General features: G+C 40.8%; 2 protein-coding genes across 4 annotated transcripts in view; both read right to left on the minus strand.

The window, feature by feature from the left end:
- The window catches only part of LOC139948160 (PR domain zinc finger protein 12-like), a 40,827-nt gene extending 37,758 nt beyond the window's left edge, over nucleotides 1-3,069 (minus strand). Inside the window, exon 1 of one of the 2 annotated variants that reach the window (XM_071946217.1) lies at nucleotides 2,903-3,069. In XM_071946217.1, coding sequence (XP_071802318.1) covers nucleotides 2,903-3,026 — 124 coding nt within the window. In that variant the 5' untranslated portion in view covers nucleotides 3,027-3,069. Of the gene's footprint in view, nucleotides 1-325; nucleotides 491-2,902 lie in introns of those variants that run through there. The other variant, XM_071946218.1, reaches the window with a different exon arrangement.
- Nucleotides 3,070-4,609: 1,540 nt separating this feature from the next.
- Nucleotides 4,610-18,895, minus strand: part of LOC139948044 (uncharacterized) — a 70,961-nt gene continuing 56,675 nt past the window's right edge. For both annotated transcript variants that reach the window (XM_071946043.1, XM_071946042.1), the window contains exons 3-9: nucleotides 17,167-17,471; nucleotides 16,427-16,702; nucleotides 15,892-15,976; nucleotides 14,849-15,026; nucleotides 14,153-14,337; nucleotides 12,619-13,005; nucleotides 4,610-9,592 (exon numbers count right to left, since the gene is read on the minus strand). In XM_071946043.1, the coding sequence (XP_071802144.1) occupies nucleotides 8,169-9,592; nucleotides 12,619-13,005; nucleotides 14,153-14,337; nucleotides 14,849-15,026; nucleotides 15,892-15,976; nucleotides 16,427-16,702; nucleotides 17,167-17,471 (2,840 nt within the window). In that variant the 3' untranslated portion in view covers nucleotides 4,610-8,168. The remainder of the gene's footprint in view (nucleotides 9,593-12,618; nucleotides 13,006-14,152; nucleotides 14,338-14,848; nucleotides 15,027-15,891; nucleotides 15,977-16,426; nucleotides 16,703-17,166; nucleotides 17,472-18,895) is intronic.

Genomic DNA, 18,895 nt, shown 5'->3' on the forward strand with positions numbered 1-18,895 from the left:
GTTTCGTCTAATTGTTCTCTTTGTTAGTTTGGACTCATAACATTATAATGTACTTATTCAACTTTTAAATGTGTAGTTTGGTTTTATATTAATGACAACTTTGGGGGTAAACTGTTATTAACCCACATGCCACAAAGCATCACTATCCTGGGATAATGCATGTAAAGAAAATAACATTGCTTTCGGGTTCTCGCTTTAGGTACCGTTTAACTTAAGTAACGGCCTATTTGACATAACTTAGAAAGTCCTGAGTAAATAAACAGAAAAGAACCTTAGAACAGGCCTTTCTAAGGTCAAGCAGATTGAAATTTATATCACAGCTTACCTTTGTGTACATTCCACCACTGCAAAAGCGTGCCTTCAATGCGAGAGAGTTTTCTGTCCAGTGGTTTCCACAATGGGTACGATACCCCGTTTAGAAGAACCAATTAAAGGCGATGTGGGGTACATCTGTCAACTGCACCGAATTACGAACTGCACTCTGCCAAGCTATCGCATAAATCGCCCTCAACGACAGGTCATTACGTTTTATGCTTGTTACCCGCTAGCAGTCTCAATTTGTAAACTTTTTTTGCTGCTGGCTGAAGTTGACCGTCAAATAGAATTGCGTTTACTCCCGATTAAAACACCTTCCCACATTTCCCATGTGTTCATTTTAAGAGCAAAGAAAACCAAGGAATTTCCAACCCCCTTATTTCCAAGTTGTTAACAAGTTATAAATTAATTTCATAATTGTTTATTGACATCATTAATTTCACAGTCGGAGTTCTATTTTTTTTTATTTTTCAATTCAGACACAGAAGGGTCATTAAAACAGTGGGTTGAAACATGTCCACTCTATCAAAACTTCTAGTCCGTCGAGTAAAAACCCTGCCGCAAACAGCATGGCGTTTGTTTTCAACTTGATGAAATAAAATAAACCTCCTTGAGATTTGTTTTAATGGAGGCTTAATAACACAGCGATCAGCGTATTTGCGGGCCGGTGCGCAACTCTACCAACACTTCAGGCGGGGCTAATTGTCTCACGGAGCGGGGGGCTTTTTCTGCCGTGCACGCCTGACAACTGCTACCGTGTACTTGACCAGAAGTACGGCAGTGAATTAGCTCGTTTGCGCTGACTGTTCAAACTCGTTGTCAATCATTTATCAATCTTATACGTTTTTCTGGGGTTGGAGTTTCATTAAATTTACGTTAGGTTTAAGATTTGATCTTTGCCCGGTAGTTATTGGATTTTATTTATTGTTGGTTTTTTATTGCATTTTGTTTAAGTGCCGAAGTTCAATACGCAGGGGTGTGTGTGGGCATTTTTCGTTCCTTAACTATCGACGTGATTTTATACGAAACAGAACGGGAGACAAATGACAACGCTAGGTGGCAGCATACCGGGGCCCAAAGCAGCTGGTTGGTAGGGTATCAGTCACAAACTGTACATGTGACATAACAGTTTGGCTGGTAACTTTTGTTTCAAGTAAGCATTATTTTGTTGTCCTTTGCTGCTTCTGGGGCTTGAGCAGTTCATTGGTCAGGGTAAAGCCATTGTTCTTGAAAGTGCTCAGAATTACACAATCTCACAACTTGCTAAAGTTAAACATGAATTAAGAATCTGCGCCTATAGCAAAAATGGAAGGTATAGCAGTTTAAAGTATCAATTACTTTTTAATTCAGTGGAACAATTTTTTTAAAGAAAGTATAGTGCACAATTAATCAGGGGAAATATATCTGAGAGGGTTACCCTTGTAACATTTCTAAAAAGCAAGCTGCATAAATTAACCCTTTGTGTGTGAGGAACCACTTTGACTCTCATAGCTCTGTGCCCTGTCATTGTGTGGCGCCCTCTTGCGACAGTTTGCTAATCGCGGCGAGCGACAAGTATTACATAATGACGTATTATAAGTTTATCAAAAATGCAGTGGACAAACGTGAGGACATTGTAATAAACATTATTTTACAATTAAAACTTTAAATGCACTTGACACTATCCGTAATTGTCAAAGACCAGTCTTATCTTAACACTGTGTGTATCTAAACATATTCATAACACAACAAGCCTGTGAAAATTTGAGCTCAGTTGGTCGTCGAAGTTGCAAGAGAATAATCGAAGAAAAAACACCCTTGTCATACGCAGTTGTGTGCTTTCAGATGCTCAATTTCGAGACACCTCGAAATCAAACTCTAAGGTCTCGAAATCATATATTTTAGTGAAAAACTACTTCTTTCTACCTCAGAGGGAGCTGTTTCTCACAATGCCATACTGTCAACAGCTCTCCATCTCGTAACCAACGGTTTTATGCTTATAACTTTCATGAGTAATTACCAAGTGTCCACTGCCTTTACAACACGAGGGGAAAAACTTGCGTCCGATTTGGAGCAGAGGGTGTTCCCCTATGTTCACATAAATTATTTTAATACACTATTAACCCAGCCCCACCGCAAACCCTTCAAAGAATTTGAAGAATTCCTGCGATTCCAAACACACAATGGATACACAATAGTGGGTACACTATGACCGTATTGAGCACCAAATCATGCATTGAGAATTCCTGTTCCAGGTTGTTTGACATGTTTGACGTCTGTCAGCGTCTTCATTATGCAATTATTTCAGATGGGATGGTGCAGCAAAGACGAATGAAACAATGAGTGACTTGGTGTTGTTTTACAAAGGAGTATGAGGACTGAAATTGGGGACAATTATGTATTATTTAGATGTTCTAAAGCACATAGACTCCCGGGCCAAAGTGCACTCAACCAGAAAGTAGTCAGGAATAGCTCGCATGCTATGCCCATGGAGCTACAATGGACTTAAAAACTTGGTCAAGTCGTCATGGTCGTTCGTGCTGTGTGCTGAAAAATACCCTCAACACATTTGAAGTTCACAGAACAAAGCATGAACACATTTGCTTACCTTCACCCGAATAGCTGCCTTCGGTTCTTTTACTCCACCAATCCATCATTCTGCTATCCAAACGAGGAAACTTTTGTCGTATTTCAGGATGAATTTGAACGTCAAGTTGCCAAGATTTTGTCATCTGGTACTTGCGGCGACTTCACAATGAATGCATGTAGCAGACGATCGATCAACCCGCACGGGTATGTAACGCGACTGCTGATTGGTGGGCAAGTTTTCTTTACGGGTGGTATGATTGTCAGCCGCTCGTTCTGATTGGTCAGCTGCACCTGTGTCCTTTGTTAATTTTGTATAATAAACACCTGTTTATCGAGTGCATTAATTGCATACTTTAGTTTGCAAAGAGAAGATGCTCTTTTTGAAACAAACAAAGAACAAAATGAGAGAATGGATTGTTTTTATTATAGTAAACATCACGTGACATTGTATGTAGTCAAAAGTATACTTTAGGGGCTAATAAGTTATACATTAAATTGTCAGAGGACAGTTGTAAATGGGGTGGGGGAGGGTTGGTTGGGGGTTGGGTGACCCCCAACACAACCCCTCAAACGAGATCTCAGAATAAAAAAATAAAAATAAACTATGGATATCGAGTAGCGTCAAATGCAATTTTCTTTCCTCCTGGATCTTTTACATGTACATGTAGTAAGGAATTAAGTCACTAACATTTGCCCCTGCCTACCTCCAATGAAAATTTCTACTTACGCCACCGGCAGAAAGGAAAGGTACTAATTATTTAACATACATTTGTATTAATCCGTCGTCATTACAATTTCACGGCTCAATGCTGTATCCATAGGGTTTCATTTCGGATATATACTAACTACAAAAGTGGTACAATAGTTAAATGCGAAGGGATTAACGGGTAAATAAAAGGTTCTTTGTTGAGACCGTAATGTGAGCCTAAAGTCTTTTGACTTGCGGGGGAGGAATTTGTCTTGGCTTTTCCGAGCCGCCAATTAAGTTTTAGTTTCTCTTAATTTCTTGTTAAAATGTCCGCATCTGTGGCAATTATTATCAGTTTTTGTTTCTTAATCCCTGTGGTTGGAACAGCCACATCTCCACGGAGTTAATGTCTGAGGCCATTGCCCTCTGCTTGCTGGGACATGGGGTGCACTACACTCAATAGCCTGATTAGAAAAATCATGCGCCGGGCCTAATGAATAATTTGTTAACCCACAACTTGAGTTGTTGTAAGTCTTGGCTTTTGGGTACTGCTTGAAAATGGAGCCTTGGGGTTGCATTTCGGTCATACGCGTCGAAATTTTTTCTAATTTGCTATCAAGCGTACAGCCCCTTCCCTTTTTCAAGATGGAGACTGGCCAGTTTGTCGTTAGGCATTGCTCAAAAAGTCTACAGTATATACCTGCCAAACATAATATATTTGATTTGGTTTCAAGAGACTGAAATATTTAAATGATTTTGAACATTTACCACAGGAAAGCTTGCAGTGTGGCCGTAGGTGGCGCTTTTCAAGAGTTGTGAATTTGTATAGTCACCTTTTCTAACTTGCTTTGTCACCTCAGTAAATCTTTGGTAGCTTTCTTGTACACCTTTCGACCACGAGAGTTTTAATTCTCATTCGATGAAGTTCGCTCAACATGTTTTGTTTTTCCAGGCTTTTAATGTGATCATTTGATAATGGGATAGAATTATTTAAATGCAGAGAGAAAATATACAAAACTAACAGACATAAAGAATGAATTTATATGCTTCAAATGTCACTTTTTATTATAAATTGTACAGCATACGGCCAATAGTTTTTTTTAGGTTTCTGATCAAACCTTGTCGACTGTTTTTATAATTAGACACATAAAATGTTCAGAAGGTCAACAACAGCCTGCTGAATCAGTAATTAAAACTCAAACAATGCCATTGCTCAATAATTGCATAACAGTTATTGCAGGGAAAGAGTATAGTATACAGTCACAATTTAAAGGCACTGGACACCATTGGTAATTACTCAAAAACATTGTCAGAATATAACTTACTTGGTAACAAGCAAAGGAGAGCTGTTGATAGTATAACAAATTGTGAGAAAAGGCTCCCTCTGAAGTAATGCAGTTTTTGAGAAAGAAGTAATTTCTCACTTACATATTTGAATTGAATCCTCAGCACAGGACTCGAATTCAAGCATCTGAAAGCACACAACTTGTGCGACAAGGGTGTTTTTTCGTCCATTATTTTCTCCCAACTCTGACGACCTATCGAGTCCAAATAGTCACAGTGTTTGTTATTGTATGCATATATGTTGAGATATACCAAGTGAGAAAACTGGCCTTTGACAATATTACCAAAGGTGTCCACTGACTTTAACAGCGTTTGTATAGTTGGTTCTGGCCAAGTGTTCACATGTAGCGGACTGTATACTACATTCTTTCATCATTTCGTTTTCAGAAAATGACACTGACAATATTAAATAAAATCACAAGTTACACTTAATAACTCTCTCTCTGTAACGAAAAACAAATAAAGTAAACATATTTTAGAACTGAAAAATGAAATATACTGCTATACGAAAGACAATTGAAAACTTCTTATATTTAAATCTTTGCAAGAACACATTTTTGATTGGTTGATGCTATGTCACATGATAACAAGGGTGTACATGATTGGTTAAATTTTGTGTTAACCGTTGAGGAAAACTGAAAGAAAATAATGAGGTCAGTTTGACCATGGAGGAAATTTATTCCTCCATGGTTTGACAAAGAACAAAAATAACTAACGTCAGAACTATGAAGTCAATATTATCTCAAATCTTACCCGAACAGAAAAAAAAGAGTTGAGAGAAAGAAAAGAAAACCTCCAATGCAATTACTTTTACTGTTGTGTTTTACCCCCAGTGATGCACCTTCAGCTCATTGTTAACCAAATTGAGGCTGGAAGGAAACAAAGTGTGGTTCCTTACAAATTAGAAATGACATTGTTAACTTGATAACGTATAAGTGAAGGTAAGGGGGTTTTCCATTTAAGCTAGACATCTTTTTCTTTTTTAGGTCAACTCTCAAAACACTAAAATATAAAGTTTACGAACAAAATGTAATTTTTAATTCACGATTAAAAAATCTCAATAAAAAATCTCAATAAAATTTTGGTTAAATCTTTTATACAATGTGATTGATTAGGGAAACATGTTCTAGTATATTTATTTTCTATAAGATTGTAAAAAACAATTCTCACAGGCGGTCATTAAGAGACCCTGGAATCAATTTACTGCTTCAAATCCATGGTTGGAAAGTAAAGGTCTAAGCGTAGAAGCTTGAGTTTAGTATTGCCTAAGTCAGGCATGCAACTGCCCGTTGAAAAAAAAAGAAGAAAATTTTCAAAGCAACGCAAGTGCGGAGCGAGGCACCAGAAACAACGGGACATGATACCCACAATGGTACCCTAGTTATTTATGATCTTAGGTGCATTTTTAGCATGTACTAGGCTTATTTTACATGATTGTAGCTGTACACTGTTAATGCCAGGCATATATGAGGCTTTAAAAAAAAATCAGAAAAAAAAAAAAAGCGGAAGAGTTACATGCCTGCTAAGTAGGGTAATTTTACCAACACTTTCTTAACGTGTCGTTGCCGAGCAGTTTCAGAGCATCGGACTCAAGTTCTTGTGGTCATCAGAGTCGTCAGGGTGTGGGTTCAAATCCCGGTCATGGCACTTCTGCCCTTGAGCAAGATGCTTTACCATAATTGCTGCTCTTCACCCAGGGGTAAAAATGGGTATCTGTGACGGCAGATATGTTTCTTGTGGTTGATTTAGCTGGGTGTGCTACATATTTAGCAGTCCAGGGATTTCAGACCGTTTTACGAATGAAATAAATGGCTCAGTGACCAGGGGTAGTAATGTTAGAGCGAGTTGAAAGGGGTGACAGAATTGAGCACTATATAAGACGCCACTATTATTATTAATCTTATTACCATTTGACAGTTGATCATCTTGAGAAATATGACTCAAGGAAAGTGAGGAAAGCTGCGAACTGATCTCCTAAAAAATACTGTCGAGAGTGTCTCAGAACCACACTTGAGTGTAAAGGGGGAAGATACAAAATTATTCAAGCACAAACATATACTATACATGCATGTACTTCTGTTGATTCATTGCTAGATTGCAGGGTTCGATTGGTGGACTGTAATTTTGGTTACATGATAAAAAAAAACAAAAAACACAGTGCTTTTAAATTTGTTCAACAATTTTACGGAGTGCTTTTTTTTGCACTTCTCCATCAAGATAAAGGAGTGTAGAGGCAAGCACCTGCACTCGCATCCCTTAAACAAAATTTAAGGTCTGATTTCGTCTTAAAAACATTAGAACTTCTCCTACGATTCTTTTAAAAAATAAAACACACACGACGAAGCTGATAGTTAAAGATCTGATTTTCTTCAGAAGGGTTTTAGAAACTACGATTTCTCATTAAGGCTTATGTGTAGTATAAGTCAGACCAACAATTTCTTTAATATTTATAATACAAGGCAGGCTTATCCGTCGTTACAATACATATACAAATACAGCACATGACATATACATATATATATTCATACATTTTTTGGAGATACGAGAGTCGTTGTTTGAAATATAACCAATTTTTGTTTTCTCGTCTTTTGTTGCTGAAAGGAGGACCTCAGAAGTGGAGGAGCTTTCTGAGAAATACATAATACTTACGCTTGCACTACTTTGGTTTGTGTTAACAAAAATGACACTGAGTTAAGAACAAATGCAGATTGAAGACTCGGTGTCGACTACAACAGCAGCCATCTTGGGTTTGGTATCCAGCCTACACATCAATGATGGCAGTGCACATTCTCACAATCAGTCAGGACCAGTCTTAAACAATCCAATTCTGAGGCATTTTGGCTTGTAACCTGTAACTGCCTAGAAAATTTTAACCTGCTAAGCAATTCTTCATCTGCTCAGCAGTGCTCAATCTGCTCAGCAATTCCTAATTTGCTAAGCACACAAATCTGTCCCTGCTTACCGATCCCAGCGAGACATTTTGTCTGGTAACCTGTATCTGCTAAGCAAATCTTAATCTGCTCAAAAAATCTTAATCTGCTCAGCAAATCTTGATTTGCTAAGCGTACAAATCTGCCCCTATTCACCAATCCCACAAACCAACATAGAGCAAGCATGAGCAAGCATGAGCAAGGTTCAGAATACTTGAAAATTGTGCAATTGAAAATGACATACATGATAAAACGACATCGTTTATGAAAGAGCAGTATTTATATTCACATATCATACATGCGCTATCCCCTTCCCGCCTTAGCTATCGTTGAATAAGGGCCCTTATTTCCTCAATCTGTTTTCTAACATCACCAAGTATCGACCCGAGCTGATCGTCAGACCCCGTCGTTGTCTTGATTTTCAAGTTCTGAACGTGAGTGTCCAATTGGCTGAGGTGCTCCCTTACCGAGAAGCGAGTCCGAACAGGTAACGATTCCAAGTATTTGATGCAGGAGCTGTAAAGGACCTCCAGTTCGGCGCACAAGTCGCTACACCTACTAAAGTCCCTGTTATCGTATATTGAGGTGGCTTTCAACCCCAGTGTCTCCGATAACTGAAGTATGGACCCCTTTGTGATTTGTCCGTTGGCACTTTGAAGGTCCGATTGTGGAAAGGGCTTGTTGGGTATCGAAGTACGCTTCTGAGGTTTGGGAGGGGTGGGCATCTGAAACTTGGGGCTGGTTAGGTCCGGTTTTGGGCTGAGGATTGGTTTAGGTCCAATGATTTGAGGCTTGCCTGATACTGGGGCAGGCTTTCCGGTGGTCTGCAGAGAGGATTTGCTTGGCGAGCCTGTAGGGCTCGGGCTGGATCCCGACGAAAATTCACGTGTCGGTGATGTTACCCTCTCAATAGGGGGTGCTGGAGGGGGCACAGAGGGCCGAGCTAGACGCACCTTATCCCGGGTTTTCGTTCCATAGTTTGGTAAAGTTCCAGGGGGGCTGTCGATCTCCGGGCTCAGTAACGGACTCGTTGGGGGCGGAAGTGAGATTTTCTTAGTAGAAGGCAGTGATTTTGTCTTAATTAACTGCTCCTTGGAATTATCTGACTGTTGATTTGTTTCTCTGTGTTTGATGTCCAGTTTAGGGGGCGGTTTGAGGGCTTGGCGACCCAATGTCCGCCCTTCCTTAACCTCAGGCAGTGCTTCTGTTCTCTTTGGTTTCTGTTCGAAACTCGGCGACGAGGAGGTGCGAGGAATTGGGAAAGGTACCTCCTGGTGCTCCTCCGTAAGTACCTCCTCAGCACTCTTCTTACGCTCTCTGTCTTTCCTGAGTTTTGTCTTTTGCCCGTTTCGCACGGGCGGTCTTAGAGCGACTCTCCCGCTCTGTCCTGAGCCGCCGCTTTCACTGCTCTCAGAGCTTGTCTGCAGCGGCGACGAGGAGTTATGAAGGCAAGAATTCAGCTCCTGGTGGAGGGAATCCTGAAATTTCATCGCTGTACCGTTCTCCTGGCGGTGGTGGAGCGGCGAGCCCCTCTTTGGCTTCTCGGGGATGTCTTGATGAATGATGCGCTGCCCTCGTGTGTTGGTGTCGTCCTCGGCGGAGGAGCTGATTTGTCGCTCGGGGGGTTGGGGTTGGTGATGGTGATCCTGTTTGGAACGCTCGGTCTTCTTCTTGGGCAGATGTGGAATCTTGAAGGGAAGCTTCTTGCGGCTAGGTTCGGGGGAGTTTGGAGGGCTTTGTCTTTGTTCTGTAAATTAAAACAACAACATAAACAATTTAGAGTTTTGAATTCCACTAAAAAATGTTCAGAGAACTTCATTTATATACTTTTCTGATAAGGCCAGGAGTTTTTCAGGTTCTTTAACAAGTTCCATAACTTGATAATGCACCAAATTAGTGCTTCATGTGAAAGCGTTCCCAGCAACAACGTTGTATCTCTGCCTCATTTACAAGCTGAGACGAAACAGAGGAAACGTTCCAAATAAAGGACAACTGAATTCTCAAAGTGATCAACCAAACTTCAGTGAGGTTGCAAACCCAAATCTTCTAAAAAGTGTTGGGACTTGGTTTTCACTAACAGCAAAGAAAAGAAAAAACAAAGAACTTGCTGAAATTTTACACTAGGATTGGTCAAAGTAAACAAGGTAAAATGTGCAAAAAAATCAATCAGGTTTTGAGGTTGTCTTTGTTTGGGCGAAAAACTGTAAATTACCAAATTAATCTTTTCCAGAAATCTTAAATCAAATGGTGCATATACGAAAGGACCTCCAAGGTCAAACTCAGTTTTGTGACGCACACATTTTTCAACAGATTGAGTCCCAAACACAACAGTGTTTTACACTGTTTTTAAGTCGGGTTAGAGACTTGCAATTTTTCTCTCCGACTTTCAAAGGCTCTGTCTGTTGGAACACGAGTGCATCATGAAACTGAAATGGACTTTGGTGCCTCTCTATAAATTAATTTCTCTTGCACAGCTTCAAGCAAAGTGTTAGTAGAATGGTAAATGGATGATTATTAGTATGTTTTGGTTGTTAAGACACAACAGAGATGATGTTTGACTGGGTGGAAAAAAACTTTTTAAAAGGCACTGTCGTCCTGATCAGGGCAGGCAATTTTGCTTTAACATCTTTGTGCTAAACAAAACTTGTCAGGGCACCAGTCAACTATTGTGCATGTGACATGCTATTTTGGCTGGTAACCTTATACTGGTAAGCATCATTTTGTGCTTAGCTACTTATTGTGCTTAAGCGGCTCTATGACATTCAGCCCTGGACCTGTACATAGTACATGTGCATGTATTGCATGCTAACATTTGGTAGAGTGTTAAGTGTGGATAAATTTATATTTTTTTAGCTCTTGATTGTGACCATTATACGATAAGAAATGGAGAATTTGGCAGAAAACAAAACCATGTAAACAAAATAAAGACAGGTGCAAAAAAAGTGGTGCATTCATTTATACCCGGAAACGATGTTTGGGGCAATTTCACAGTGTTACGATGCTCACAGTGTTGAAGAGCATCTCTATTTCATTCGAAATATGGAACAGTGAAGAAGGTTAAAGACACTTGACACTATTGGTAATTGTCAAAGACCAGTCTTCTCACTTGTTGCAACTCAACATATGCATAAAATAACAAACCTGTGAAAATGTGAGCTTTATTGGTCGTCAAAGTTGCGAGATAACTATGAAGGAAGAAAAAAACCTTGTCACACGAAGTGGTTTGCTTTCAGATGCTTGATTTCGAGACCACAAATTCTAAACTTGAGGTCTCGAAATCAAATTTGTGAAAAATTACTTCTTTCTCAAAAACTATGGCACTTCAGAGGGAGCCGTTTCTCAGAATGTTTTATTCTATCAACCTTGATACCAAGTGAGGTTTTATGCTAATAATTATTTTGAGTAATTACCAATTGTGTCCACTGCCTTTAATGGACTAGTAGAACGACAAGCTAACTGGTCCTGCTGGCCAGTCACTAAAATAGATATGGGCAAACCCTGGAAACATGCTTAAGTTTCATGCTGGATGCACATGCAGCAAAGCAAAGAAGAAGTTAAATGAATGAGAAATGAACAAGCACGGAAGTGTGTCATGCAGTGTTTTACCAAGTACAAAAATGAGTAGCTTTTGAAATCGTGCAATGAAAGTCATTGCTCTGTTAAATTTAACATTCCATTTAAACAAATCAGTTTCTGACAGCAAGATTCTTTTTACTTTTCGTAAAAATCTTCCTGTCTTCATTCCATAAAACATCAATATGTCAGAATGTCAACACACGTTTTCTCTATCTGTATAAGTGAGACTATAATTAAACAATTTTCCAATTTGCCTGAACAATTCACCTTATCAGAGAATGAGAACACAGACATTTCCAAGAAACAACGAAAATACAAGATACAGGAACGTCACTAGTGCAACAACACATCTCATAAAACTTGAGGGCGCAATTTCAAAGTTTATGGCATTACAGCAACCACAACTATTAAAGCTGGCTGTCTAATTGTTTTTTTGACTTGCTGTTTAAGTTTCAAGTGACATTTCTACATATCACTGCACATTAATCTCAGACCATTAGACTTCTCAAACTGTGTTGGATGTTCCAGTTTGTTGCATGAGTGACAGATGGAAGTTAGAACGGGAAAAGGGACTAGAACCGGCATGGTTGTGGCATCTCTCATCTAATGTAAACAATTGAAAAATTGAAAACAAAATTGATAATAGTCTTCTTTTTTTCCCAGATTTAACTTGTTCTTTCTCCCGAGAATGCCCCGTGCAAATACATAATATATTTTGGCGCATACTTGTGTACATCTATGCTATTTTAAGCATGATACAATATTTCGGCACTTTCAAACTTGGTGTAAACCCAAGTGCTATTTTAGGGGATACAATATTTTGGCAGTGACACAAAGGTGTTTAAAATCTTTGATACCTTCACTGTCTCAGTGCCAAAATAATATATCTCCTAAAACACTTTCAACATAAAAACATTCCACACGAGATTGAAAATGTCAAAATATCGCATCACACTTTAAAAAGTGCAAATATACACTCAAAAGTGAGGCGCTATCATGTGTGCGACACAACATTCTGCAGAAACTAAGATTTGACATAATTGCCGAATCAAGGTATAACATTTCTGAAGAATCGAGATACAATTTTCTTTGCCACGGACGCTACATTTCAACGCAGCCAACCAAAGCCAGGTCCTAGTACCCATATGTCAGTAGAAGCTGTGCAAGAGCCAATGCAAACCTACGAGAATGACCTACTGGAGCTATCGCTAGGTGCTCCTCCTCCTCCGTCTTTCCCTCCCCTCCCGTGATGATCGGGATCCCTGCTCCCCTTCCGGCTGCTCCTCTGCTTCTCCGGCAGCATCGGTGGCTCCCGGCGTCGATGCAGTGACTTCTCAACCTCGTCGGTGATGCTGGAGTTCTGGAACATGTTATTCATCTCCTCTTGGATCCCGATGAAGTTGGGTCGGTCCGTCGCTTTCCACTCCCAGCACTTGAGCATGAGCTTATAGACGTCGGCGGGGCAGCCTTCGGGACGCTCCATACGGTAGCCCCGCTCTAGTTTCTCGTAGACGTGCTGGAGTTCGAGGCCTGGGTAGGGTGAGCTGCCGTAGGTGGCGATCTCCCAGAGTAGAATGCCAAACGCTGTGTGGTTAGAAAGGTTACAAGACTTAAAGATGCTATGTCAAATTTTTTGCCGATTTGACCCAAAAGTTTTGATTTAACATTCAACAGATATTTTGATGGGGGTCGAGAAAGTTACAAGCTTTTATTTGAGCCAATGCTCGAAAAAGTCCGCCAATTATTAGTAGCAGTGAAATAAAAAGCTCAAAATTAGTTTTTGTCGGGATCCCGACAATATATCACGTGATCAATTCTTATGTGTTTTATAAGAAACGTTTTAAATTTTTGTCATGGTTCCTGACCATTAAAAGTAAAAGTTAAACTTTTTTTTCGTTAGAGCGGGTGATACTCTTTGAAATACCATTCACTCAAAAAAGTCTACTTTTTAATGTTATGGGCCAAAAATCTGACATAGCATCTTTAATATACACTACATGTAGGTGATAGTACTAAAGATGATACATTAGACCGCAGCTCGATAACAGTGTTTTCAGCACTGGGCCAGGTAGCTTGTAATTGACATGTCTGGCGGTCTTGTATTTTTGTTCGAATGTTGACTTTGAGTCTGATAAGAATCTTATTAATTCTGTTCAGTATTGAAGAAAACTTGCTACAATACAATCAAGAACACTCTTCTCTCAGTGTTAATGTTCAAATCTTTTCTTATGACTGGTCTTGTAAAAAAGACATCTGGTCTAAGTGACTTTTTTGAGTAATAGTAATAATAATAAGACTTATAATGCGCACGTATCCACCCTGCTGGGTGTTCAAGGCGCAGTAAACCCCCCCCCCAAAAAAAAAAAAAAAAAAAAAACCACCACAAAATTAGTCTTTGAAAACCTGTGACATAAGATAAGTTTTGAGAAGAGATATGAATGTTGTGGTACAAAGACAAGATCTAAGGTTAAGTGGTAGAGAGTACATACAAGCGCTGTAGTTGATTTTCTCCCATAATTCAACGCCTGCCCTCCTACGCTCAGCAGCATTTGACAGTTGATTTTCATCAGCATTCACCTGCAAGGGTTTCTGTAGGGTACAGCAACTCACTTCACACAGAACTACATGTGTTCAGTGTAGATGTAATTCACCTTTGATATCATACTGTCTTTTGAAGAACAGAAATGCTTGATTGCCGGTTTTTTAAATTACTCTGACAGCCTACACTCACCCCAAATATCAGACTTGTTGGAAAACTTGTTGTAAGCGAGACTCTCCGGGGCAGTCCACTTGATGGGGAACTTGGCCCCTGCCTGGGCCGTGTAGATCTCTCCCGTCACGATCCGAGCCAGTCCAAAGTCGGCCACCTTCACAAGATGGTTATCACTCAGTAGACAATTCCTCGCTGCTAAATCCCTGGGAGAGGAAAGAAAAGGTGCTACATTCAAAATTTATCAAAGTGAAAAAGTCTCAAAATCACTGTCAATAGAGGGCACTCTTCATTGGGCTGCTATAGTGCTGTTTATTGTGACAAGTGTGACAATTTGTGATGAGAAGCCTTTTCTTATTGACAAAAAAAACAACTGCATGAGCGGTACAGGGTGCCAGACTAGACTGCGCATTTTTTGCTGCATTTGGACCAGCTACAATATGAGCAATAAAAAAGGCCCCTTTATTTTGCATCAGTCTCAACATATAGCTTAAAGATTCCTTTTCTAATACTTAAAAATCTCTTTGTTTATTCCAGCCATCCATTGCTTAAAGGATGTATATGTCTATAAAAGAAAAATTAATTTATGTTCCGTACATCTTAAATAACAATTTACAAACCACAAGAGAAACGGACTAGGTAAATGCCCCCCTCCCCCCCCCCCCAAAAAAAAAAGCACTGATGTAGTAAAAATTGGAGTCAGTCCGAGAGACGTACCTGTGGATGAAATTCTTTGCCTCCAGGTAGCACATTGCAGATGCTACCTGTGATGCCATGTACAGCAGAGTGACGGCCGGCAGTGTGTTGTCATCATTCTCTCTGAGATACTCCAGGAGATTGCCATGGGGCATGAACTCAGTGATGATGTAAAATGGGGGCTCTCTTGTACATACGCCTGGAAGGAGGAGGATGGTAAGAGGAGAGTTGGTCAGAGGAGGATGGTAAGATGAGGGTTGGTCAGAGGAGGATGGTAAGAGGAGAGTTGGTCAGAGGAGGATGGTAAGAGGAGAGTTGGTCAGAGGAGGATGGTAAGATGAGGGTTGGTCAGAGGAGGATGGTAAGAGGAGGGTTGGTCAGAGGAAGATGGTAAGATGAGGGTTGGTCAGAGGAGGATGGTAAGATGAGGGTTGGTCAGAGGAGGATGGTAAGATGAGGGTTGGTCAGAGGAGGATGGTAAGATGAGGGTTGGTCAGAGACTCATGCTTGAATAAAGTAACTCCAAATACCAAAGGTATACTTTGCCATCAAGGAATAGACCTTATGCATTGACGTCATCCAGCGGCCATCTTAGTGGAAAAACGGTGACGAAATAATCGAAACGCACAGATATGTACGCGCGGCGCACAGGATTGGCCAATGAACAACCTCCTTTTGACCTCTAAGTGAGGGCGCCCTACTGAAATTACGTCGTGTGCATAAGGTCTATAGACAAATCAGCCCTTTTCACACTGCTTCTTTTTCATTTTTCTAGCTTCTTTTTTTTACCTGCAGTTACCCTGGCGCATTTTCAAACTGTGTCCCTATTCTACAGGGTTCTGGTGGCAATGTTTTAAGAAAGCCCAGGGGTTTTGCCGTTTACCCCCTTCACATGAGCAGGGGGGTGTCTATTCCCCGCGGTATGGACATTTGCCAGGGCAGACCGTGAGTCAAGCGATCATAGTGTGAAATGGCCGGCCATTATACCCTGGGGCAACCCTAGGGAATAGAGTAGTGTGAAAATGGCTCGATTCTAACCCATTGAAACTTCAATTGGTTCTTACCTAGCAGCTGGACCAGGTTTGGATGTTTGATAGTCTTCATCACACCGGCTTCTCTTAAGAACTCCTCCACTCTCATATTCTCCTCCTAAAGATCACAAAAGCAACAAATATTTAAATACAAAGGCTGTTTAAGTTAACTTAAAAACATGTAGGGATATAACTGCAATAAACATCAACTCTTTAACGAACGGTTGCTTAATCCCAAAATGGTCTCTTCTTCTGTAACAAAACTTCAAAGACCAATCTTCCACCCGAGTCTCGTCCATCCTTAACCCTAAACTAAGGTCTATCTTACCCCAAGAAGGTTTTAACAAGCACCCCTTCCCTGCCCATGTAACCTAGAGAGTATCTTCATTACACTGGCAGATTTACCTGCTACAATATTGCTATATTTCTTGGACAGAAACCTCCAATCCCTCCCTCGCCAAACTAGAAATTCAGGTGTCTCACTTACTCCGACAGTTTAAACCACTACAGTTTTACAAACTTCCACAATCCCCTCCCCCCCCCCTCCTAAATCAGACATCTTTCTTACCCTGACAGTCTTAACAGCGACAATTTTCCCATGTTTCTTCCAGACGGCCTCATACACCTCCCCGTACTGCCCCCCTCCAAGCTTATTCCTCATTGAGATGTCAGTCCTTTGGATCTCCCACTCGTCAGGCTGAGGTGAGACCCCGTAGATGGTCGGCTTGTTCATCTTGGCCGCGGGGAAGCGCAGCGTGGTGATCAGGCCGTCTGCGTCCTTGCAGTGGTGGTGGACGAGCTCGGCCACGCTGCAGAACTGGCTCTCGTTGGTCACGTACACCATCTTCATGAAATACAATAAAGATTTTTCAATAATAAAGTTTAATACTTGGAAAAATTACTTTGATAGACACAGTCAGGTATGAGATTTGACATCAAGTGGAAATTCCGGGAAAATGGCTAGCGGCCTGAGTCCCCATTATTCTAGGCCCAGAAAGTTTTTGTGCTAAGCAAGTGTTTATGCTTACAGGCTTTATTCAATTGGGCCCAGGAGGTTAACAGACTATGTGCATCACCAGAAAGACAAAACTACAGGATGGGACACAAAGTTTGATCTCCCTTCAGTGACTTCTTTTACGAATGAACCAGGCGTGACTATGGAAATGTTCACATGGAACTGTTTGCAAGATCTGAAGAAGATGATGATTTAAAAAAAAAAAAGTCCGGTCCCTAAAAATTACAAAGACTCATCCAAACAAATTATGACACAGGGTACCTGACCAAAGATGGTTGCATTTATTTATTCACCTTTCCGTCTGTTGAGTGGTTAATCCGGTAATGGTACACCCTCCCCGCAAAGCGTAACGATATCGACAGCTGCCCGGGACTACTTTCACTATCCCGAACCAAGAAGCTCCCATCGATGCCACTGCTGAGGAGATATTCCGCCGCGGTACGGGAAATAGGTCCATGATACCAGGAATGTTTCTCAAGGCTGTTGACGGTGGTGACGTAACTGGACGGTACCCAGCCCACCTTGGAGCTGTCGACGACCTTCTTCGCTTCACACCATTCCCCGTTCTTGTTGTATGTGATGATGCGGACATGTTCACCTGAAAAACACAGAAACGACATTGTTTAAAGGCAGTGGACACTATTGGTAATTACTCAAAATAATTATCAGCATAAAACATCATTTAGTAACAAGTAATGGGGAGAGGTTGATAGTATACAAATATTGACTGCTTCGAGTGCTATGGTTAAAACTATGACTCCCGAGGTGATCCCCGGAGCGTTCTATTTAGAACGCTCCGGGGATCACCGAGGAGTCAATATTTGTTTTATAACACCCCAAACATTTCTAAATACTGTACTATTATTATTAAGTTACAGACCTGAATGCTACAATCCACGGACGACGCGAATACAGATTGCAAACACTTTTACTTACTGTGTTCAATGTAGTGTAGTGCAATCCGAAATGGTTACAGACTATTAATTTATCATCCTCGTACATGCAACGGACGTCTGGGTACTGCACGCCGTGTGCTAGTCTGTCGGCGTCGTGTGCTAGTCTTCGGACTAGCGCATGGCAAACCGACGCACTATCACACGGCCGTCGTCTAGCAAAACTAAGACATGTCATGTGACGCGCTCTAAACCAATGAGCAGGCAGAATACTTGCAAGGGGTGTTATAATATAAAACATTGTGAGAAACAGCTCCCTCTGAAGTGACGTAGTTTTTGAGAAAGAAGAAGTTTTCCACGAATTTGATTTCGAGACCTCAAGTTTAGAATTTGAGGTCTCGAAATCAAGATATGAAATATATGAAAGCACACAACTTCGTGTGACAAGGGTGTTTTTTTCTTTCATAGTTATCTCGCAACTCCGACGACCAATCAAGCTAAAATTTTCACAGGTTTGTTATTATATGCTTATGTTGAGATACACCAAGTGAGAAGACTGGCCTTTGAAAATTACCAATAGTGTCCACTGTCTTTAACGCACTGACCTCTTCTTGAAAAAACTAAAGGTCATAAATGGTGCAGCCAACCCAAGCATACCATACCAGGGGTGCGTTTTCGCGATGGTAACCGATACCTGTTTTGGTCATTGGCCAGTGATCAAACAACGGCCAATTCAAGCAAACTCAACGGTTATTGGTCACAACTGCGAAAACGCACCCCAACACCCCAGTGTATTCTCATAACTTTTATATTGACCGGCCAGGAGGACCAGTTAGCTTCTCATTTTAATGGTCCCTCAGCTTTTTCATGGGCCATAGTCCATACAAAACGGTATACATGTACTTTTCAACACTGGACTAGCTGGCCGAACCACTTGGAGAGAATTTCTACTGGAGGGTTTTGACTACTAATGGCCAGTGAAACACTGTCAAGTGAGAATGGTACACACACTTTAAGAATGAAGACAACATTTGTTTTCTATGTGTCACTCACAAGGAACCCAGACTGAGAAGCCCCCCCCCCCCCCCCACCCCACTTCCAAAACATGACATGATCAACCCAGCAGTCC

The sequence above is a fragment of the Asterias amurensis genome, chromosome 15, assembly GCF_032118995.1.
Source record: "Asterias amurensis chromosome 15, ASM3211899v1".
NCBI classification, from domain to species: domain Eukaryota; kingdom Metazoa; phylum Echinodermata; class Asteroidea; order Forcipulatida; family Asteriidae; genus Asterias; species Asterias amurensis.